The sequence below is a fragment of the Stegostoma tigrinum genome, chromosome 26, assembly GCF_030684315.1.
Source record: "Stegostoma tigrinum isolate sSteTig4 chromosome 26, sSteTig4.hap1, whole genome shotgun sequence".
Lineage (NCBI taxonomy): Eukaryota > Metazoa > Chordata > Chondrichthyes > Orectolobiformes > Stegostomatidae > Stegostoma > Stegostoma tigrinum.
This window is the reverse complement of record NC_081379.1, coordinates 27231468-27252581: the sequence shown is the minus strand read 5'-3', so window position 1 is coordinate 27252581 and position 21114 is coordinate 27231468. Positions and strand designations below refer to the sequence as shown.

The 21114-nt window shown below is 40.0% G+C and overlaps 1 protein-coding gene across 1 annotated transcript in view; it reads right to left on the bottom strand.

The window, feature by feature from the left end:
* Window positions 1–924: 924 nt before the first annotated feature.
* The window catches only part of slc15a4 (solute carrier family 15 member 4), a 73468-nt gene continuing 53278 nt past the window's right edge, over window positions 925–21114 (bottom strand). The window contains exons 7-8 of the mRNA XM_048556343.2: window positions 17294–17452; window positions 925–2177 (exon numbers count right to left, since the gene is read on the bottom strand). Coding sequence (XP_048412300.1) covers window positions 2029–2177; window positions 17294–17452 — 308 coding nt within the window. The 3' untranslated portion in view covers window positions 925–2028. The remainder of the gene's footprint in view (window positions 2178–17293; window positions 17453–21114) is intronic.

The following is a 21114-nucleotide window of genomic DNA, read 5'->3' as shown; positions in this document are numbered from 1 at the left end:
ATCATATCTCTCAAAATTGAGTTCTTTGGAGGAAGTTACAAAGGTGACTGACGAGGGCAGGACGATAGATGTTGCTTATATGGAATTCAGCAAGCACTTTAAAGTTTAAAGGAGATTCGCAGAATCCCGACATTGTGGAAACAGGCCCCTCGCCTCAACAAGTCCAGACTGACCCTCAGAGCATCCCACCCAGACCCATCCCCCATAACCCTTGAGAAGCTCATTTTCTTCTTTTTTTTGAAAAAAAAGAGGAGAGTTTGGTAAGTACCTAGAATGTGCTGCCAGAGGTGGTGCAGGATGTGGATACAATAACAATGTTTAAGAGTCATCTGGCAAATATAGGAATAGCCAGTGAATAGAGAGATACAGCATTGTGTTGGCACAGACTTGGTGGGCCAAAGGACCAGTTTCTGTGCTTTACGGTTCTCCCTAAATGTGCAACACCTGTGTTTATTTCCTTCATGGCCCAACTTGAAACCTGCCTCCTTGATCAAATTTTTGGCACCTTTCCTCAGAGTCCATGTTTTTCCTCTGAAACATCAGGATGTTTTTATGTCAAAGTATAGATACATTATTCAAACTATTTTCGTATAATCGAGTTGCCAATTTGTTTTGATAAAGCCATATGTCTTTCAGCATTTTAAATAAGTCGTTCTTTACAGATATTTGTAGCCTGGTTCCCATAGTTAAGACTCGAGACTAAATTAGCAGATCCTCACTGCCAAGTATATACCATCATCTAGGTTAGCCATCCAAATGTATTGTGCTGGGTCACGGACACACTGTCAATGGAACTACGAATTTGAAATACTCAATTATATATTGTAGGTTGGTTTCCATGAAACCAAATCTGTATTCCTAGATTTTAGTCCATTTATTCCAAGCCTTCCACAGACTTGCAACTGTACAGAATATAACAGAAACTTGGATAAGCAAATTTAATTGTATCCAGAAATCGGCAACAGAAATTTCATAAAAATAACTGTCCTCAAATCATTCATTTTAAGTTTGGCAGCATCTTTTCATCTTGTTGTACAATACTGGTAAACAAGTAGCAATACATTGAAGACAAGTCACATTTATTTGGTGATATATAATTTTACAATGTATTCAAAACAATCCTTTGAAAGAGTCAGCTCCCACTCAAAATGTCTTTCCAAGTAAGTAAGTTAAAAAAGAAAAACAAATATTGTTGCCAAATAGCCAGGTGACTCAACTGCTCTCATGAGTAAGGGGGAAAATAAGTGTCAAAAATTCAAATTAGTCATAAAAGCAGCAATTAAATGGTAAACTGGCCACAATGTGCAAATCTCTGATGCGCGCATTTTGCAAGTTCAGATACCATTTATTGTATAACTTTAAATTTTTGTAACATCTAATCCACTTATTTATCAGTCAACTGGCTATTGGCGAGATCGATTCCTCTCAGTCCTCTGGTTTTAAAACATGATTTACAGAATTGCCAAGGATGCAATTCATATTTTCAGTTGTTTTACAGATGGGCTTAAAAAGGGCATTGACCTTTATATTTACAAAAGATAAAATTAATAAGCCATATAACTCCATTAACACTGAGCTAACAGAAATAACATTAAAAAGACTACCCAGTTCATTAAAATATTCCTAACATTCAGTTACACTAAACATTAATGTGGACTCAACAAATTAAAAATAAATGGACTTTTCACTTTATATTAGAAGTTTAAAATCCATTAGAAAGTCACGTGTATTTCTTTCAGTGGCAATGAACAATGGAAGTAGATATCCTTGATATATTGAAGACAATACTTGAACAATCTTATTATCTGTCAGTAAACACTGCAATTACTTGTAGTGTCCCATATGTTGGGCTTCAACCATAGTTCAGGTAACCTAAAAGATTCAGTCTGCAGGTGATGAGCCAACGAATACTACTAGCCGAATCATTGCATGCCTGAAGAAAGGATTTACAAAGTATTTTTATAATAATTGCATGTCTCAAGTACTGGCTCTTTATTTCCTTATCCAGTTATGCTTCAGTTCTTCATTTTACCTTCTTCCATTGATGAATAGCTTACCAGATCTGGTTTTGTGGCGATCAAATGTCACAGATACCACAATAAAGATAATTAGCGTTACACACTGTATGGCTGCTAGAAGGAAGAAATAGTAGTCCAAATGACATTTGTTGATGTTACCTGGTTGGGAAATAAAACAGTTAACATGTATTAAGTTTTGACTTTTGCAAATTAGGAGACAATCACAAATAAACTGAACATGGGAAATGTCTTGTGTTTTAAAATCAAAGTATACGAATTCAGTGACTTTGATGCTACTTTTACTACGTACACAGGTGTGGAAATTTACAGTATTTAATGGCCTCCGGTTATCCCAAATCACTTTGCAGCCAATTAAGTATTTTTTGAAGTGTTGTAAATTATTGCAAAATACAACATGATATGACAGCCAATTTGCACACAGCAGGCTTGAATGAGTCCCAATGCAATAACTAGATAATCAAGTGGTCAACTCTTTCATGCTATAAGCTGTACAGTTGTTTCATGAAGAGGGCAACTACTGAACTGAATTTTTTTTATTCAGAAAGATATTGATTCATACATAATTTGAAAGGCAAAACTGGAATATACTTATGTTTACAAATATTGGAGTGAAAATTTCATTGCACATTTATCCAATTGCACAATATCACCAATATTGTTGGTTAGTTAAAAGTAAAAATTAGCATTGATTGTACTTCACACAATGGGAAGTATCTAGTTGTTTCTATCATTATCTCCAATGTATGATTAATCTACACTAGAGGTCCTCGTCATTGTTTAAGACTGCCATCTCAAAATCTCAATTTTGTAACAGTGAAATATTCTGATATTTAGATTTTAGTATTTCAGTTGTAAAGACCCAGAATGTATGTCAATTCTTCTATTTAATTCCAGGAGCATTTCAAATTTATTCCTCCACTTTTTCCTATTTTCAGGTTTCTCTTGCCACCCACCATTCCTTCCCTCAGACAGAAAAGATGATGTCTTCCTCCTAACTCTAGTTTCTAGGTGTCTGTAACTCATGAGCAGCTGCTGGAGGATGTACAAATGGTTGCTAGATGATTTGTCTAATAACTTATCCCTTCCCCTGAAACACTGTGGTATTGAAACTCCTCTGTGTGTAATGTTTACATTTTGATCGCGCATGCATTTACATCAAAGTGCTGCATCCACTGTTATAACCAACTGCATTATGCAGATGCAAAATAAAAGTCTGCATTAGTATTATTATATACACAGAGTGCGCAAGCTAGTCCATCTTTCATCACATCACTCAAATCGCACTATTAAAACCTGAGAGACAAGATTCAGCAGGACTGTAACAAAGCTGGTGTCCTACAAATGAATTTGAAGTATATACAAAATCTAGAACTGAAAGTTCAATGATTTTTCAGGTATAAAATAAAATGTGATAATTCAAAATTGCTACTGGAAACATGCTGTATTAAGCAGCACTTTGCAGTAAGTTTTTCAATGTTACGAATTTAAGATTGGTGCTGCATCAGTTTTTTTGTTGAATCAACTGTAAATCATTCAGCAGTATGAAATATAGCACAATTAAAATCTCACCATCTGTACATTTTTGATGTACAACACTCAAGTCAAAGCACCATTAGGGCTTTCAACAGAACACTTTGGAATAGATACACCCTCCTTTTTGAAGATTAGCATGGGAAAGGGACGTATGCAGGCCATTTAGAATGCCAAATCATGGTCAATGTTGCAATTTAAAGGTGCAATTAGTATAAAATCACCTGTAAAGTAAGCATGCTCTTTTTGACATAAAAGAAGAGGAAAAAAAGGCTTGAGATGCTTGTTTTTAACATTGACTGAGCTGAATAAGTCTGAAAGAAAAAAGGTCAAGAGGGATGGAGTGATACTACCCCAACTGACTTTTTTTTGGTGTGATAGGAGGTTGGTATCAGTGGCATGGAAAATCTTAAATGTACTTTTTTGATTTTGTGTTATGAATTGCATTTATGCTCAGAGTATATTCATTATGCTAGCCATTTGGAGTTTTGTAATAATTTGAGATTTCTTCAACTGGGTGAATGTTATTAAAAAACAAAATTGGCCATAGCATCTTTATGGTGAAGTTCAATTTGTCAAAACATGCCAGAATGGGTATTTTGAGTTAAAACTCAAGCAAATTTTTGAACATAACTTGTGATCAAGGGTGAAACTTTCAGGTCACAAGAGATCTATTTAGCTAACGTATTATCCTTCCTTTGTGAGGCTGTTAGAATAAAGCCCAAATTCTAACCGTTATTCAATAGCAGCACCTTTTGGGGGCTGATGACTAGTAACTCAGCACGGATACCAAAATCAAAACCAACAACCCACGATGTTACATGACAGCTTCACATGCAGCATAAAAGGGTGGAATCTACTTTCTAAAAAACTGTCTTGCACAGCTATCAGCAAAAAAGTGCACCAAATGAAGACTCCCCATCTAAATGGATTGCTTGACGTGCTTCCATCAACTCTTGCAGCTGAAAGGATATCTTTCAATTATACATTAAACAAAGATTTTCTATTTACCTTTGTGCCAAATGCAAAAAGCAACAACTAATATCCAACAAATAATGATTGGTTTGAATGTTTTTTCTTCTGATGTGAAATGACAAACTATTCACAATCATTGAGATCCAATTGATGGAGGTTGTAGCCTTACTCACTGAGCCAGTTGTTTGATAGCAGGGTGATGAAATGTCTGCAAGGTAACTTTGTCAGTGTATCTCCGCTGAAACATTGGTATTCCGTCTCACTTGTTACTTATATGCCTCGGTTTGCTGGGGTGGTGTTGGTATTACTTCTGCTTTTGTTCTTCACTCATTTATATATTGCGTCCACTTCAAGTATATTTGTTGATGGAGTTCCGGTTTAAATGTCAGGCCTCCAAGAATTCTCTGGCATGTCTCTGTTTGGCTTGGGCTATTATGAATGTGTTGTCCCAGTCGAATTTGTGCCCTTCGGCAGTGTGTATTCAGACCAGTGAGAATTGGTTGTGTCTCTTGGTGGTTAGTTGGTGTTCATGTATCCTTGTTGTTAGTTTCCTTCCAGTTTGGCCTACGAAATGTTTCTCACAGTCCCTGCATGGTGTTTTGTATATTACATTAGTTTTATTGGTTGTGGGTACGGGATCCTTTAGGTTCATAAGTAGCTGTGACAGAGTGGTTGTTGGTTTGTGGGCTACCCTGATGCCTCGGGGTCTGAGCAGTCTTGGGGTCATCCCGATATGTCTCTGAAGAATGGCAGAGTGACTAGTGTGTCTGGCCGTGACACGTCTACTTGTGGTGGTCTGTTGCAGAGGTAACAGTGGATTGTGTTTTTGGAATATCTGTTCCTTTTGAAAACTCCATGTTAAGTGCTCCTGTTCTGCTTCGCGCAATTCCGGGTAGCCGCAGTGTGTTGTGGCTCATTTGAATAATAGCCTGCGGCATCCCCATTTATGGGTGCTGGGGGTGGGCGCTGGAGTAATTAAGTAACTGGTCTGTATGTGTCGTCTTTATGGAGTTCAACCACTCTGCGACAGCCATCGAATGCAAAAGGACCCCATACCCACAACCAATAAAACTAATGCAATGGACAAGATACCAGGCAAGAACTGTGAGAAACATTATGTCGGTCAAACTGGAAGAAAACTGGCAATAAAAAGGATACACAAACACCAACTAGCCACTAAGAGATTCTCACTGGTCTCAATACACACAAAGGAGGAAACAAATTCAACTGGGCCATCACACCCTTAATAGCACAAGCAAAACAGAAACATACCAGCGAATTCTTAGAAGCCTGGCATTCAAACTGAAACTCTAGCAACAAACAGATTGAACTGGATCTGATTTACAAACAACTGAGAACAAAACCAGCAGTACTACCAAACACCTTAGCAAACCGAGACAGATATAATAAGTGGGACAAAATACCACTTCACAGGAGTTGCACTGAATGTTACCTAGCAGGGTGACAAAACATCTGCAATCAGACACAATGGCACAGCGATAACAAGGTGTAGAGCTGGATGAACACAGCAGGCCAAGCAGCAAAGGAGCAGGAAGGCTGATGTTTCGACCTAGACCCTTCTTCAGAAACGGGGGAGGGAAAGGGGGTTCTGAAATAAATAGGGAGAGAGGGGGAGGTGGATAGAAGATGGATAGAGGTGAAGATAGGTGCGGACGAAATAGACAGGTTAAAGAGGTGGGGTTGGAGCCAGTGAAAGGAGAGTGTCAGTGGGGAGTTAGGGAGCAGATAGGTCAGTCCAGAGAGGACGGGCAGGTCAAGGGGGTGGGATGAGATTAGTAGGTAGGAGATGGGGTTGGGGTTTGAGGTGGGAGGAGGGGATAGGTGGGAGGAAGGACAGGTTAGGGAGGCGGAGGAGAAGAGCAGTGGATTGGGATGCGGTAGCGGGAGGAGAGATTTTGAAGCTTGTAAAGTCCATTGATACCATTGGGTTTCAGGGTTCCCAAGCAGATGAGTTGCTGTCCCTGCAACCTTTGGGTGGCATGGTTGAGGCACTGCAGGAAGCCCAGGATGGACATGTCATCTGTGGAATGGTTCGCGACCAGGAGGTGCAGTTGTTTAGTGTGAACCGAGTGTAGGCGTTTTGCAAAGTGGTTCCCAAGCCTCCTCTTGGTTTCCCCGATGTAGAGGAGGCCACAACGGGGACAGCGGATGCAGTATACCACATTAGCAGACGTGCAGGTGAACATCTGCTTGATTTAGAAAGTCTTCTTGGGGCCTTGGATGGGAGTGAGGTGTAGCACTTCCTGCAGTCGCAGGGTAAAGTGCCCGGTGTTGAGGCTGGAGGCGAGTGTGGAGCTGACAAGGAAGTCATGGAGAGTGTGGCCCCTCTGGAAAGCAGATAAGGGTGGGGAGGGAAAATGTGTTTGGTGGTGGGGTCGGATTGTAGATGGCAGAGAGTCGGAGGATGATGCGTTGGATCCGGAGGTTGGTGGGGTGGTACCTGAGGATGAGGGAGATTCTGTTTTGGTTGTTATTGCGGGGAGGGGATGAGAGGGATGAGATGGGGAAAAATGCAGGATACAGGGTGTTCTCGACCGCTGGTGGGGAGGAATGGGAATGCTGCGGTCCTTGAAAAATTAGGACATCTGAGACATATGGGAGTGGAATGCCTCATCCTGGGAGCAGAGGCAAAGGAATTGGGAATAGGGGGTTGGCATTTTTGGAGGAAGGTGGGTGGGAGGTGGTGTGTTCTAGGTAGCTGTGGGAGTCGGGTGGGCTTGAAATGGATATCAGTTTCTAGGTAGTTGCCAGAGATGGAAACAGAGGGGTCCAGGAAGGAGAGAGAGGTATTAGAGATGGTCCTGGTGAACTTAAGGTTGGGGTGGAAGGTGTTGGTGAAGTGGATGAGCTGTTCGAGCTCCACTTGGGAGCACGAGACGGCACCGATATAGTCATCAATGTAACGGAGGAAGAGGTGGGGTTTAGGGCCGATGTACATACAGAAGAGGGACTGTTCCAAGTAACCTACAAACAGGCAGACATAGCTTGGGCCCATGCAGGTACCCACGGCCACACCCTGTGTCTATAGGTGGTAGGAGGAATTGAAAGAGAAGTTGCTGAGGGTGAGGGCGAGTTCGGCTAAGTGGACGAGGGTGTCAGTGGAGCGGGACTGATTGGGCCCGCGGGACAGGAAGAAGCGGAGGGCCTTTACGCCCATTTCTGAAGAAGGGTCTAGGCCCGAAACATCAACCTTCCTGCTCCTCTGATGCTGCTTGGCCTGCTGTGTTCATCCAGCTCTCCACCTTGTTATCTCAGATTCTTCAGCATCTGCATTTCCTACTATCTCTGAAACAATGGATCAGTGAGCAAGTCTACAACCTCATCCACAACCCAAGCTACAAATCTTCAAGAACTTTAAAGATCCAGTTTATATTATTCTATACCAGAACAGGGGAAGATCATTTCAGCAAATGTTTCATAAAGCATGAAGATCATAGATAGATGGACAGCAGATTTAAAAAAAAATTAAAACCCTCGATAGAAATACTATTTGCATATGAAAGCTAAGCAAATGCAATACAGTAGTACAATATAGGACCAACTTAAATTATAACAATTTGCCTTTAAAAGATCTGTGCTCGTTTTCCTTAACTAACCCAAATGTGTGTAAGCAACTTAATTTTGTCCCGATTATCAGTTTCTAAATGCTTGCTCACTACCAAGGTTAAACAGTAGTTCTTCAGCTTATTCTTTTAACTGCTTTCAAAAAAAAAAAAGGATGTTAAAATTTACAACTCTTCAAGCCACTGGCACTGCCATTGCCACTGTATTGGAGAACTGGAAGGTAACAGAGAGGACAAACTAAAACACGTGAATGAAAGCCGGAAAGCAGATGAATAAGACAGAGAACAGGCAAGAGACAGCAAGTGAGTGCTATACACTCAAGGAACTCCTGCGATACTTGGCTGGTCCCCTTTAATTGTCTGGAATTCAGGCATTCCCGGTCTATAAAAGCTTAAGGTGTCCGACGACCTTGTCCAGAAATTCACTATCGACACAGCACACAACTTCACAGCCTCACAGGATGTACAGCGGGTTAAACCAGCTGCCCCTCGAGCTCCAAAAATCGGGTGTTGCTCCAGCTAAAGACACATGTAACATGTGTGCATGCTACTGGATGGAGAAATCCTGCTTTGTCCCCACTTATTAGATTATTAACTGACTTGCCAGGAATCTTAAAACTTAAATAAATAAATTCAAGACTCTTGTGCTTTGAGGCAGCACTTGCTCAGTGGTGCTCAGTTTACATTCTGCCAGAGCCACTCAGCTCCTGACCTCATTAAAGCCTTCACTGTGGCCAAAAGAGTTGAATTCCAGAGGTGAGATGGGGGTGACGGTCCTTGTCAACAAGACCATATTTGACCAAGTGTGGTATCCTGGCCCCCGAGCAAAACTTGAGTCAACGAGTATCAGAGTGAAATCTCTCCCTGCAGAATTATACCTAGCACAAATAATGATTGTGGTTATTAGGTGTCAGTTAACTCAGCCCCAGGACATCACTCTAGTTCTTCAGGGTAGTGTCCTAGACACCAGCCCTCAGATATTGAGGCAATGTTATACAGGCCTTAGATATAAACATCTAGGATTGGTTAATAAAGTAACATCTATGCCATACAAGTATCAGACAATGCCCATCTCGAAGAAGGTGCTAATTAGCCATCCCCCCTTGACATTCACTGGCATTGCCATCAGTAAATCACCCATTACCAACATCTCTGGGGCTACCATTGATCAGTAACTGAACTGAACTGGTCATGTAAGCAAAGTAGGTCAGGGGCTAATAATCTTGCAGTGTGAAACTCCTCTCCAAACTCCCCAAAGTCGGCTCACCGTCCACAAGGCACCAGTCAGGAACTCACATGGATGAGGGTAGCTTCAACAACACTTAAGCTCGTAACCACCCAGAACAGTGCAGACCATTTAATTGGCATCATGTACATAACTATTCACTCCCTTCACACCCGATGTTCAGTATCAGCCACGTATCATCTATAAAACACTGCGCCAAAATTCACCAAGGCTCCTTAGATAGTAGTCGTGTGTTTGGAAGTTGCTATCAGAACGACAAGGGCATCAGTTACATGGGAACACTGCTGCCTGCCATCTTTACTTGGAAATATAATCGCCACTCCTTCACTGTCACTTGGTCATAGTTCTGGAACTGCCTCTCTATTGGCATTGCGGGGCCACCTACACCAAATGAACTGCAGCGGTTCAAGGCTGCAGCTCACCACTACCTTCCTAAGGGCAATTACAGATGGGTAACAAGTTCTGGCCAGGCATGCCCACATCTCATGTTTTAATAATATAAAAACATCCATTTTAGGAGATCTCAAATTGCTGGTATATTGTGAGGGCTGCCTCAAATAACCACACGTGTTGCTGTTCAAATAATTTCATGAGGGCACTGATTTCAAATACAGCAAAGCAAATGAATGCATCTTAGTACCCATGAAGGGCAACTGATTAAGATATGACAACAATGATTGGCAGTAGCCCTTTTTCTGAATTAGTATATTTCAACTTTTGTTAAATCTCTCTGTTCCAAAGTATAAGCAAGTTAGCAGGGACTGTATTTAATTTTGTACTCTAGCTTCTTGGAATAAAATATGTCAGACAATAAATTTAGATGCAAAGCAGCAGAGAGAAATTCAAGGCCAGGCATATCTATCGATAAGTGCAATTACCTCTGGGTAGGCAGAGACATGTGGCTTTTGGCAGAATCAATTACCCAAATTAGATCAGCCCAAGTTTAGTGATGGCTAAAAGTTCTACTCAGCAACAGAACAATTTAAATTGCAAAATCTTGATATTCTGTCTTTTCATATGCAACACCAAACATACGTGTTAGACTTTGGGTGAAATTCTCTGAGGTATGGTGTGAACAGTTGAGATAAAGTTAGTAAAATACAGAGAATCAAAAGAAAGCAACATGAGATGACATGAGAAATTATTTCCATTTTCTCTCCAAGACTTTGAACTTAAGGGATTCATGCTTCGCTGGCTGATTTGATCATTTGTAGCCAATTTCTAACTACCCTTGAGAAAAAGTGGCGCCGTGCAGCCTTTTGGAACACTGCAGTCCACATGATATAGGAATATCCACAGTGCTAGGAGTAAGAGTGTCAGCATTTTGATCCGGGGACATCAAATATACACTGCTTTGTTTTGAAGTCAGGATGGTGAGTGGATTGATCTCTGTGCATTTGGTGCCCTTGCCCTTCTGGATGTCAGTAATCATTGGTTTGGAAGATGGTCCCTAAGGGGTCTTGGTAAATTTCTGCTGTACATCTTGTACAGCATCTTCCAGGACAGTGGTTAATCTATGGCTTGATGTAGCTTTTCACAGCAGACCAAAAGAGCCATGTGAGACAGTAAATAGTTGATCTTCCCGTGGTACATCTCCAAGCCTTGAAAGGCAGTATGGTCCTAAGAAAAGCTGACAGAATAAATCTTTCACTCCAGAAATATGTAGAATCATTACTGATTCCATGCTCTCCCACGCAAGGGGAGTGTGAAATGACACGAGGGCTTGGCCTGAACACACAATCGTAAAGCTCAATTTTCCACGCTGAAGTGAAGTAGCAATCAAATCACTATTCAAGGATCATGATGTTGTTGCTAACTACATTCAAAGAGTCAACTGCTCAAGAGATGCTCAATTCTTGGCCGCTACCACTTGGGATGTCTGAGCACTCCAATGCTTGGTTGTGTAGGACCTCTCCATATATAAAAAAATTTGAATCCTGTATATTTCTAGATTACTGTATGTTTAAAACAGAATAGCTTAACAAATTTAAAATGAAGAAAATACATGGCTCTTCCCACTTAATTCCAGCTCTCCATCGCTCCTGCACCATACTTTTACAATTCACTCCCTCTCCTGCTTCCTAACCTTTCTGCTTATCACCAGCCTTGCTCCATAACCCTTCTGCTTGCTGCTCTCCTCTCTCAAATCCTCAGTCAGGAGGGCTTTTAGGTGAGTAGTGGGAGGCGGGAAGCAATTTGTAAAATGAGAGTGGCTTTGAATTATTGGATTGCAGACGCAAGCTGCAAACTGGAAGGCTGACAACCAGTAGGAATACTGTATCACACCCGTCACAACATAACAAACAAAACTCCTGATGCCCGAAATAACTGACCAATGCTGGATTAAAGCATCTTTAAAAACGGACAAATTTGGTGTATGTTTTTAAACTTCTTCCAGTTTTGGTGAAAAATCATTGCCTAGAAACACTGAGTGTTACACTCTCCACAGATGCTGCCTGACCAACTCAGTATTCCCAGCATTTTCCACTTTGATACTGGAAATGTAAAATGAGAGTTATGTCACTTACATCACTTAGAAGTTAAGCAATATCATTACATCCAAAACAAAAGCACAAAGTCAAATTAACCAATAAAGCATTAAATAGAATACCTTAACTCAAACTTCAAAACCTGTCATAATGAATTAAGATAACAGGTCACAAACAAAAATAGAAATTGCTGGAAAAACTCAGCAGGTCTGGCAACATCTAAAGACAAAGCAGAGTAAATGCTTCGGGTCCAATAATCCTTCTTCAGAACTCTTATTCAAATGCTCTAAAATATTAAAACACTGGTACAGTTCTTTTCCATCTGTGATTCAACTATTATATAAATAACCTGTCAATTTAACTTGCTAATGATGAACATTAGTAAAATTGAAAATTTTAAAATACTAATTTTGAAAATTAGTAACATTGAAAAACAGGGAAAAAATTGCTGGTTTATTAAAAGATTATAAGCTGCAAGTCAAGTCAGTTGTTGAGTGATTCAATTGCAAAATGGCATAATAACAAGAAATAATTTGCCTGCAAGCAAAATACTGCAATAAACTTCTCTGTTACCAACCAAGTACTACAGATGTACAAAAGAGAAATGCTTACAGTATGAATCTTTTTGGAATGGGAATTAAGAAAAGACTGTGTACTCAGTTTTTGAAGGAACCACTACCAGATAAACGATATTGAAATGGAATAGTTACTTTTATTCATTCCAATACAGGCATTATCTAAATATAGTTTGTTATTTCAGCAGTCTTTGTTTTCTAATATTAGCAGGCACCCTCAAGCATTCTAACATTTCTTATGCATGAGCTACTGAATATTTTCACCACAAATTATTATACAGCTGTCTAATCTATTTCCAGTTTAAGTGAAATGAGAGAGAAGTAATATGTAGATAAGGGAGGTTTTGGTAAATTTAATTTCACATAGGATGAAGTCCAGAAGCTGGTGAGAGGTTGACTGGAGAAAAGGTACAAATAGAGATTTCAGCCTGGCAAGTGTAATATATATATTGCCAATTGGGGTAAGACTAAAGAGTTTTACAAAGCTGCACATCAAATTGGAAACTCCCAAGATTACAATGCAGGAGCAAAAGGAGAAGACAATTATGGAGATAGTAAGAACTGCCGATGCTGGAGTCAGAGATGCCACACAGTGTGAAGCTGGAGGAACACAGGAGGCCAGGCTGCATCAGAGGAACAAATAAGCTGACGTTTCAGGTTGGGACCCTTCTTCAGAAAATCTGAAGAAGGGTCCCAACCCAAAACGTTAGCTTTCCAGACAATTGATGGAGACTGTACACTGTCATGCTAATACTATCGTCACAATTTTTACTATCTCAACCCTTATATGCACACAATTACATAATCTCTTCAGATTTGTTTCTTGTCTGTCCATAGATAGTAGTGACGTATTGGGTATTTCACACTTTTTCTGTTTTTGTTTCAGAGCGTTACTTCACTTATTTGCTCATGCTTACAAAAGCATCTTGACTAAGTGATAGGATTTTTGGGAATCAAAGTCACAACTTCAAGCCCTATTTGAGATAAGTGAGCACAATTTCAGCTTCAACTCCAGTGCAGCACTAAGGGAAAGCTACATGGTCGAAAGTGCTGTCTTTCATCGGAAATGCTAAACAGGAACAGTGTCTGCCCATTCAGGAGAATGTAAAGGATCAGAAGACATGATTCAAAAAAGCAGAAGTCCTCACAGTTGTTCTGGTCAGCATTCATCCTTCAATAGACTTCACCAAAACCAATTAAATGATTACTTATCTCACTCCTTTTTGTACAATATGGCAGTTAACCGCCTGTGAAAGGTTTTGAGATATCCACCAGATGTGAAACAAAACATGAAACAGGTTGTTGTTTCTTTCCTGATTAAAATGCTTGGGGGTACATGCTACCTCATCATTTAACTTAACACATACTCCTTCATTTGTTCCTTGCTCCCATAACTCATGATTTCATTGACCTGGACATTCCGCTCAGTGGCAAATGTGGCTGTCAGTCCCCAAGAATAAAGTCCAGGCCAAAGAGAATAAATGCAAACTTCATGGTCTTTCAAACACCCCTTCCCCAGAGCATCCATGATTTCTGTTTCCTCTCCATCTCCCATGGCACAAACCCCTGTTCTGCCACCCTATCCACCACCAGCAGCTCCTGCAACATTCCTGTTCTCAATTAACAACCATAAATACCATCTGCTTACCTCGTCAAAGTCAACAAACACTTGGAGGGCTGACCCCTCAATTTATAACTGTGATTAGTATTATCATCTTGCACAGAAACAACTTGTGCAAGTGGAGGGCAAACAGGCAAATTTCCAAAACTAAATGATCCCAACTGCTTCAAGCAAAGGAAAGATAGGGCTATCACACCATTTGTGCACACCATAACCTCTGGATTTCAGTGTAAGTGAATTCACCTGACAGTGTAGTGCTGATGAGTCCCTCTATACTGCTGAACTTGTGTGTTCACCACTACTGAAAAAGGGAAATCCAGGCCTTTGAATCTGTCACCTCTCCGTTCAGTTACCCAAAGATCTATATGCTACTGAAACTGGTTAAATCAAATGTTTTCAGAAAATCAGCTATAAATTCAGCCATAACGCCTCGACTACACTTTACCAGTAGCACTTTTGGCAAAACACTACACTTCAGTTGAAGTTCAAGATATCCGTTTCCAGAATTCATGCTGAAGTATTTAATAAATTTTGTCTTTCCGAACTGGAATATCAATACATTCTCCCATAGGCTTTCATTTTAATGAATATTAATCATATTGCTCTATAGATTTCTGGTCTGCCTGAGCCTCATTCTAAATCTTATGCTCATATGGTAAAAGCCAAGAAGTCATTCATGAATTTAGAATGCACAAAACCCTCAGTTAAACTGTCACTAACTTCCGTGCGCATTAAACATTTCAGTTCAGCATTAGAGATCATCCTCATTTATTTTTAAACAAGAATATTTCAGGAGAAATTCAGCTGATTTGATTCACTCCACATGATTTCAAGAAACGTCTTCAGGCATTGAATACTACAAAGGCTACAGGACCTGACAATATTCTGGCATGATCCTGGATGACATGCTCCAGAATTAGCTGCACCCTGAGATAATCTGGTCTAATTCAGCTATAACGGTGGCAGCTATCCAATAATGTGGTAAGTTTCCCAGTTATGTACTGTACACAAAAAACTGGACAAATCCAAGATAGTCAATTATTGCTCAGTTTACTTTCAAACATCAGTAAAGTGATGTAAGGTGCTATCAAGCAGCTTGTACTCAGCAATTACCTTCTCAAATGCACAGTTGGGTTCAATCAGGGCCGCTCAGCTCCTGGCCTTGTTGCAGCCTTAGTCTAAACACAGACAAAAAAAATCTGAATTCCAGAGGTTAGGCGAGTGACTATCCTTGACATCAAGGCCGCATTTTACAGGATTTGGTATCAAAGAGTTCTAGGCACAAAGAAACATAGTTGTGGTTTTGGAGCTTAATCATCTCAGCTCCAGGACATTCCTGCTGGGAGTTCCTCAAGGGAATGTCTGAGGTCCAAGCAACTTTATTTGCTTTGAATGATCTTCTCTCCATCAGAAATCAGGTCAGAAGATGCACACAATGTTCGGAGCCATTTACTAATTCTCAGATACTGAAGCAGTTCATGTCTAAACGTAGCAAGACCTGTACAATATCCACGTACGAATGACAGGTGGCAAATAGTTTGCACCACAAAACTGCAAAGCAATGACCATCTCCAACAAAAGAGAATCTAACCACCATCCCTTAACATTCAATAGCATAATCATCACTGAATGCCCCACTAACAGAAATCAGGAGATTACCATTGACTAGAAACCAAACTGGACCAGTATTGTAGATTCTACAAGAGCAGGTGGGAGGCTGGGAACGCTGCAGCAAATAACTCATTTCCTGACTACTCAAAATCTGTCTGCCATCAACAAGGCACAAGTCAGGAGTGCACTGAAGTATTTCCAACTTGCCTGGTTAAGTACAGCCCAACAGTACTCAAGAAGCTTCGCACCATCCCATACAAAGCAGCCTGCTTGATCAATTCATATCCACAAACATGCCCTCCACCACTGAGGCTCACTAGCAGCAGTGTTTACTTTTTACAAGATGTACTGTAGAAATGCACCAAGGCTCCTTAGATAGCACTTTTCAAACCATAAGGTCTGCCATTTAAAAGTTATAATGGAAACACTACAACCTGCATGTTCCCCTCCAAGCCAGTCACCATCCCAACTTGGAAATAGCACTGTTCCTTCAGTGTCACTAGGTCAAAATGCTGGAACTCTCCCAATAGCATTTCGGGCTACCTACACCAAATTATTTTCATATTGAAAAAACATGAAATAGTTATACTTTACTGCTCTATTATACATTTTGTTAACTAGATGTGCATTAGTATATTTTTAAGAACTCTTCCATTGCTTTGGAAAACTAATCTTGGGACTAATGTTGTATAAATGTAGTCATGTAATTGTAGTTAGTGTACACTGAAAGTGAAATGCCTATGATTATGCTATTAAACAATTTTATTCACTACTCAAGAGGGATCAGTAACAATGGTTATACGGTTGCCATCAGATTCATTTTCTCTTCCAGATTTCTTTCTCGCCTTGAACAGGTACACTGAAAGCATGGAAAATTAAATTGCAGTCTTTCAATTAATTCAACTGCATAAGTATTTAGTTACTGTCAGACAGGGGATTTTGCAGATCAGTAAGGAGCACGTTCCTCACCAAATATACAAGGGAGAATTTGTATATTGTAATGCAGCACGTCAGTAATATGTCATAAAATGTGAATGGTTAGTAGGGCTAATGTATCTGACTGTTTCTGTAACTTAGATATAGTTTTTCCAATGGCATATTTTTGTATGATGACATTTTACTCCTCAAGGTGATTTTAACAACACTTTAACAGTGTTCAGCCTTTGGACAGATTTATACTCTATTTGAAGTAACCAATTTACTGGATTTCATTCAACCTTACATTGTTGCTAACCTAAAAAAAGAAAAATAATTAATTAGAGTTTATAGATCAAAGTAACCTATATCTTTCCTTACAATTTAATAGCATTATGAACAGGTGAGTTACCCTGAATCAATTTCAAGGAAATAATTAAATTCAACCAGTTAAGGAAATAGGCACTGACTTGACATCCAACAATTAGGGCAAGGTAAATTAAACTATATTTTGACCTTAATTCAGAGGTGAATGAAAATGTTTCTAAGTAACACAATGTTCCATTTACCAAAAGGAATTAATTATGCTGGAGGCATGTATGTTTGGATTAGAATAGCAAATATGAAAATTGGAACAAGTCATTTTCATTTGGTTAAATACTATATTTTAGACCTCTAATCTATTGGCATCAAAAGATGTTTACTCACCAAAATCACTCTTGCAGTTCATCCAACCAATCGAATCAACAGATACAAGGGCTAGAAGTCCTGACCCAACAAAGGAACCAACTCCAGTAAAGAAAAAGAACAGGCCCATGATAGCACTTTGCATAGACTTGGGGGCAGCTGAGTAAGCAAACTCCAGACCTGAAAAGCCACAAAATGGAAAGCACATTTTTTAGGTGTAATATCAAAGAACAAGGAGTTGGATAACAATTCAACTTTGGTCTACTGAAAAGGTTTTCCAGCTTTGAACGGAAATGTAAGCAGCACATCTTCTTTCACATTCACAAAACAAAAAAAAATTACATTTTAATTCTGAAATATATTCTTTGTACTGAATCTGCTTAATATCTGTGCAAACACAATTTTTAATGTTTGCTTCATTAAGTTAAAATTGAAGTGCAAGTACAAACCATAACTCACCCTTACCAGGCAAGAAGAAACACAAGACTATCAAGAGTCGTGGTCTTGGACCACATGGGTTTAATAACAGATAGTATAATTAGACAGCAAGTCCTGAAGGCTGCAGGGTTCCCAAGCAGAAAATGAGATGCTATTCTTCCAGCTCAGACTTCATTCATTGGAACATTGCAGCAAACCTGAGTCATATGCTGCCAGGGAACATCTGGCCTGTGAATTGGCAGGCAGCAGGAAGCTCAGGGTCATTTTTGCAGACACCATGTAGGTGTTCTGCAAAGATGCTGCCTTGTCTGCATTTCGTCTCCCCGATGTAAAGCCAAATATAGTGGACTAGATTAAACAAAGAGCAGGTAAATCGTTGCTTCACCTGGAAGGTGTGTCTGGGGCCTTGGAGAATAAAGAGGGAGGTGGTAAACAGGCAGGTGCTACACCTTCTGCAATTGCAATGGGAAAGTGCTGTGGGCGTGAGCGTAGGGATTGGAATGGGAGGAAGCGTGGACCAAAATGACCTAGAGGGAATAGTCCCCTGTAAGGCTGACAAAGGAGGGGAGGGGAATGTCCCCCTGGCGGCAGCATCCCACTGGAGGTGGCAGAGATGGCAGCTAACAAATGGAAGCATGCAAGGAGGGCACTCCAGTTGTCTTGGGCGATTTTAACCTGCATATTGACTGGACAAATCAGATGGACAGGGTAACTTAGAGAGCAACTTTGTTGAGTGCATTAGGGATTACTTCTTAGAGGATATGGGAACAGACTAACTTTGTGCAATGAGGTAGCATTAATGAGAGAGAAAAATCTGAGTTAAGGATTCTCTGCAGTACAGAGATCACAATATAGTATACTTTCAAATTCAGTTTGAGCAAGAGCAATTTGGGTCTCAAATCAGTGTCCTCAACTTAAATAAGAGCAATGACAGATGTAAAGAATGCGTTGCCTGAGAAAATTGTCTAAGCAGAAAAAGATTAGTCAACGAGCAGTGGAAGTATTTCATAGCACTGAGCAAAGTTTATTCCGAGCAAAAAAAATGGCCTCAATGGGAAGGATGAACCACCTGTAGTTCACAAAGGTAAAGGCAGTCAGGGAGAGTATGTCATTGAAAATTAAGGCAAATAAGCAGTGAAAACTAGTGATAGACAGAGGATTGGCAAAGTTTTACAATTAGCAACAAATGACAAAAAAACCTAACAAAAAAAGGGAGAAAATTGATTATGGGAGTAAACTGTCTACAGCCAGCCATTCCATTTAGAACCTTTGGATATAGGCCATCAGTTTCTAACAATTGTATACGGAAAGAAAGTAGGTAACACAAGGAAGGGACCCTTGGAGAATGTAACACAGCAATTGATAACAGGGAACAGCGAAGAAGTGACAGATACTTTAAACCAATATATTGCACTGGTCTTCACACAGTGGAGAAGACTATAAACATCCCAAAAAATTTCAGAAGCAAAAGGTCCTAATGGGAGGAAAGGACTTGTAACACTATCTTTTCCGTAAGGGACAATTATTTGACAACTATGGGATGAAGGCAGACAAGTTGCTAGAACCTGATGGCCTATATATCCAAGAGTTCTAAATGGAATGGCTGTAGACATTGAGGTGGTATTGGTTGATAGAGCTCTCTGGATTCTGGGAGCATTCCAGCGGATTGGAAAACAGCCAACATGATATCTCTTAAAGAGGGAGTTAGACACAAAGTAAGAAACTAATCAGCTAGTTAACTTAGCATCTGTCAAAGGGAAAATGTAAAAGTCCATTACAAAGGAGGGAATAGCAAGACATTTTAAGAAAAGCTTAATGCAAACAAATGGAGGCAATATAACTTTGCAAAAGGAAAGTTGTGATTGACAAAATTTGCTAGAGTTCCTTTAGGATACAACAATCAGCATTGATAAAAAAAGAATGAAAGGATGTAGTGCATTTGGATCTCTAGACAACATTCAATGAGGTCCCGCATCAAAAAAAAACTCATGCACAGGATATGGGCTCACAGTAATGAGGGTAATACGTTGGTATGGATTGAGGGTCGGTTCATAGTTAAAAGACAGAGTTGGGATTAATGAATCTTTTTCAAGTTGGAAAGCTGTAACTAGTGGAGTATTACAAGGAACAGTCATAGGACCACTATTTATTATCTCCATCAATGACTTGGAGAAGGGGGCACACTGTCATGTATCCAAATTGCCTGACGATTCAAAAATAAGCCAGAAGGTATGTTGCAATGTGGCCACAAGGAATCTATAACAGGTTATAGATAGGTCAGGTGAGTGGGCAACAATCTGGGAGATGGATTTCAACGTAGGAAAACTTGGAGGTCATGCACTTCAGACAAAAAAATTCAAAAAAAGGCAGACTATTATTCAAATGGAAAACGGACAATACACATTAGCACTGCCAACTCAACATCTAGGAGTTCATTAGAATTAGCATGAAATCTCGCAAAGACAAAGAAAGCATTGGAAGACATTTTAAAGAGAGGATTTTAACAAATCAGTCCCTTGACTCATGATCAGCAAACAAGGGGAAAGAAATTCCAACTCCCATTACAACATAGTGGGGTCACTGAACTACAAAGCATCAAGCTCAGTTTCGCCTACTTAAATTTAGGCCTTCTTAAACCAAAGCAAGTGTCAAAAGGAGTGCAATTGGCTGGGATTTTGGCAGGCTGCAATGAAATTGGCGTACTCTGAATTTCATTGAGTAACCAAGTATGAGCAATAATGCTCACGTAACGGCAATGAATACAAGTAAGGAGTCAAATCATTCCATTAAAAACAGATGGAGAGAGAAAAAAAATTCCATTTTTGCACAAAGTGACTAAAGCTTTCTTTAACCCTCTAAGCTTGAAGCACGATATGCCTTCACAACAAACTTGTTCCATTTGCCAATTAAAGCTGATGTGTTCAGAGGAGTCAATAAGCCTGGGCCAGCAAGGGAGGTTGTCCCAGTAGAACTTCTGATTGCACCGGTGAGGAATAAAGTCGCAAATTCTGCTCCAGTGCCATGCAAATAATTTGTCTGTATGGGTTTGCTGAAAATATTGCTGCAGTATTTCTAACAACTGCGATTGGAATTAGGGCACCAGAGCTTTGACCTTAGTCCTCTCACCACTCAAATATGTTCAAAGCTGGGATTTTGAATTCCCAGAGAATCAGTGAATGCCTACATTAACTCCTCTTTCCCAAGCCAGTCTCTGGGATGCATTTTCCATGAGAACCCAGTCACACTCTGTCACCAGTTTTCTGTGAGGTCTCTTCTGCCAATGTTTCCTCGAACATGTTCAGCTGGAATTGACTAGTGACATTTTTCAATTGATCTGGCCTCAATGGGTTTTCCAGATTTACATAATTGAATAGTGGAAATGTGGAAGGAAGTGATTTCGTCAA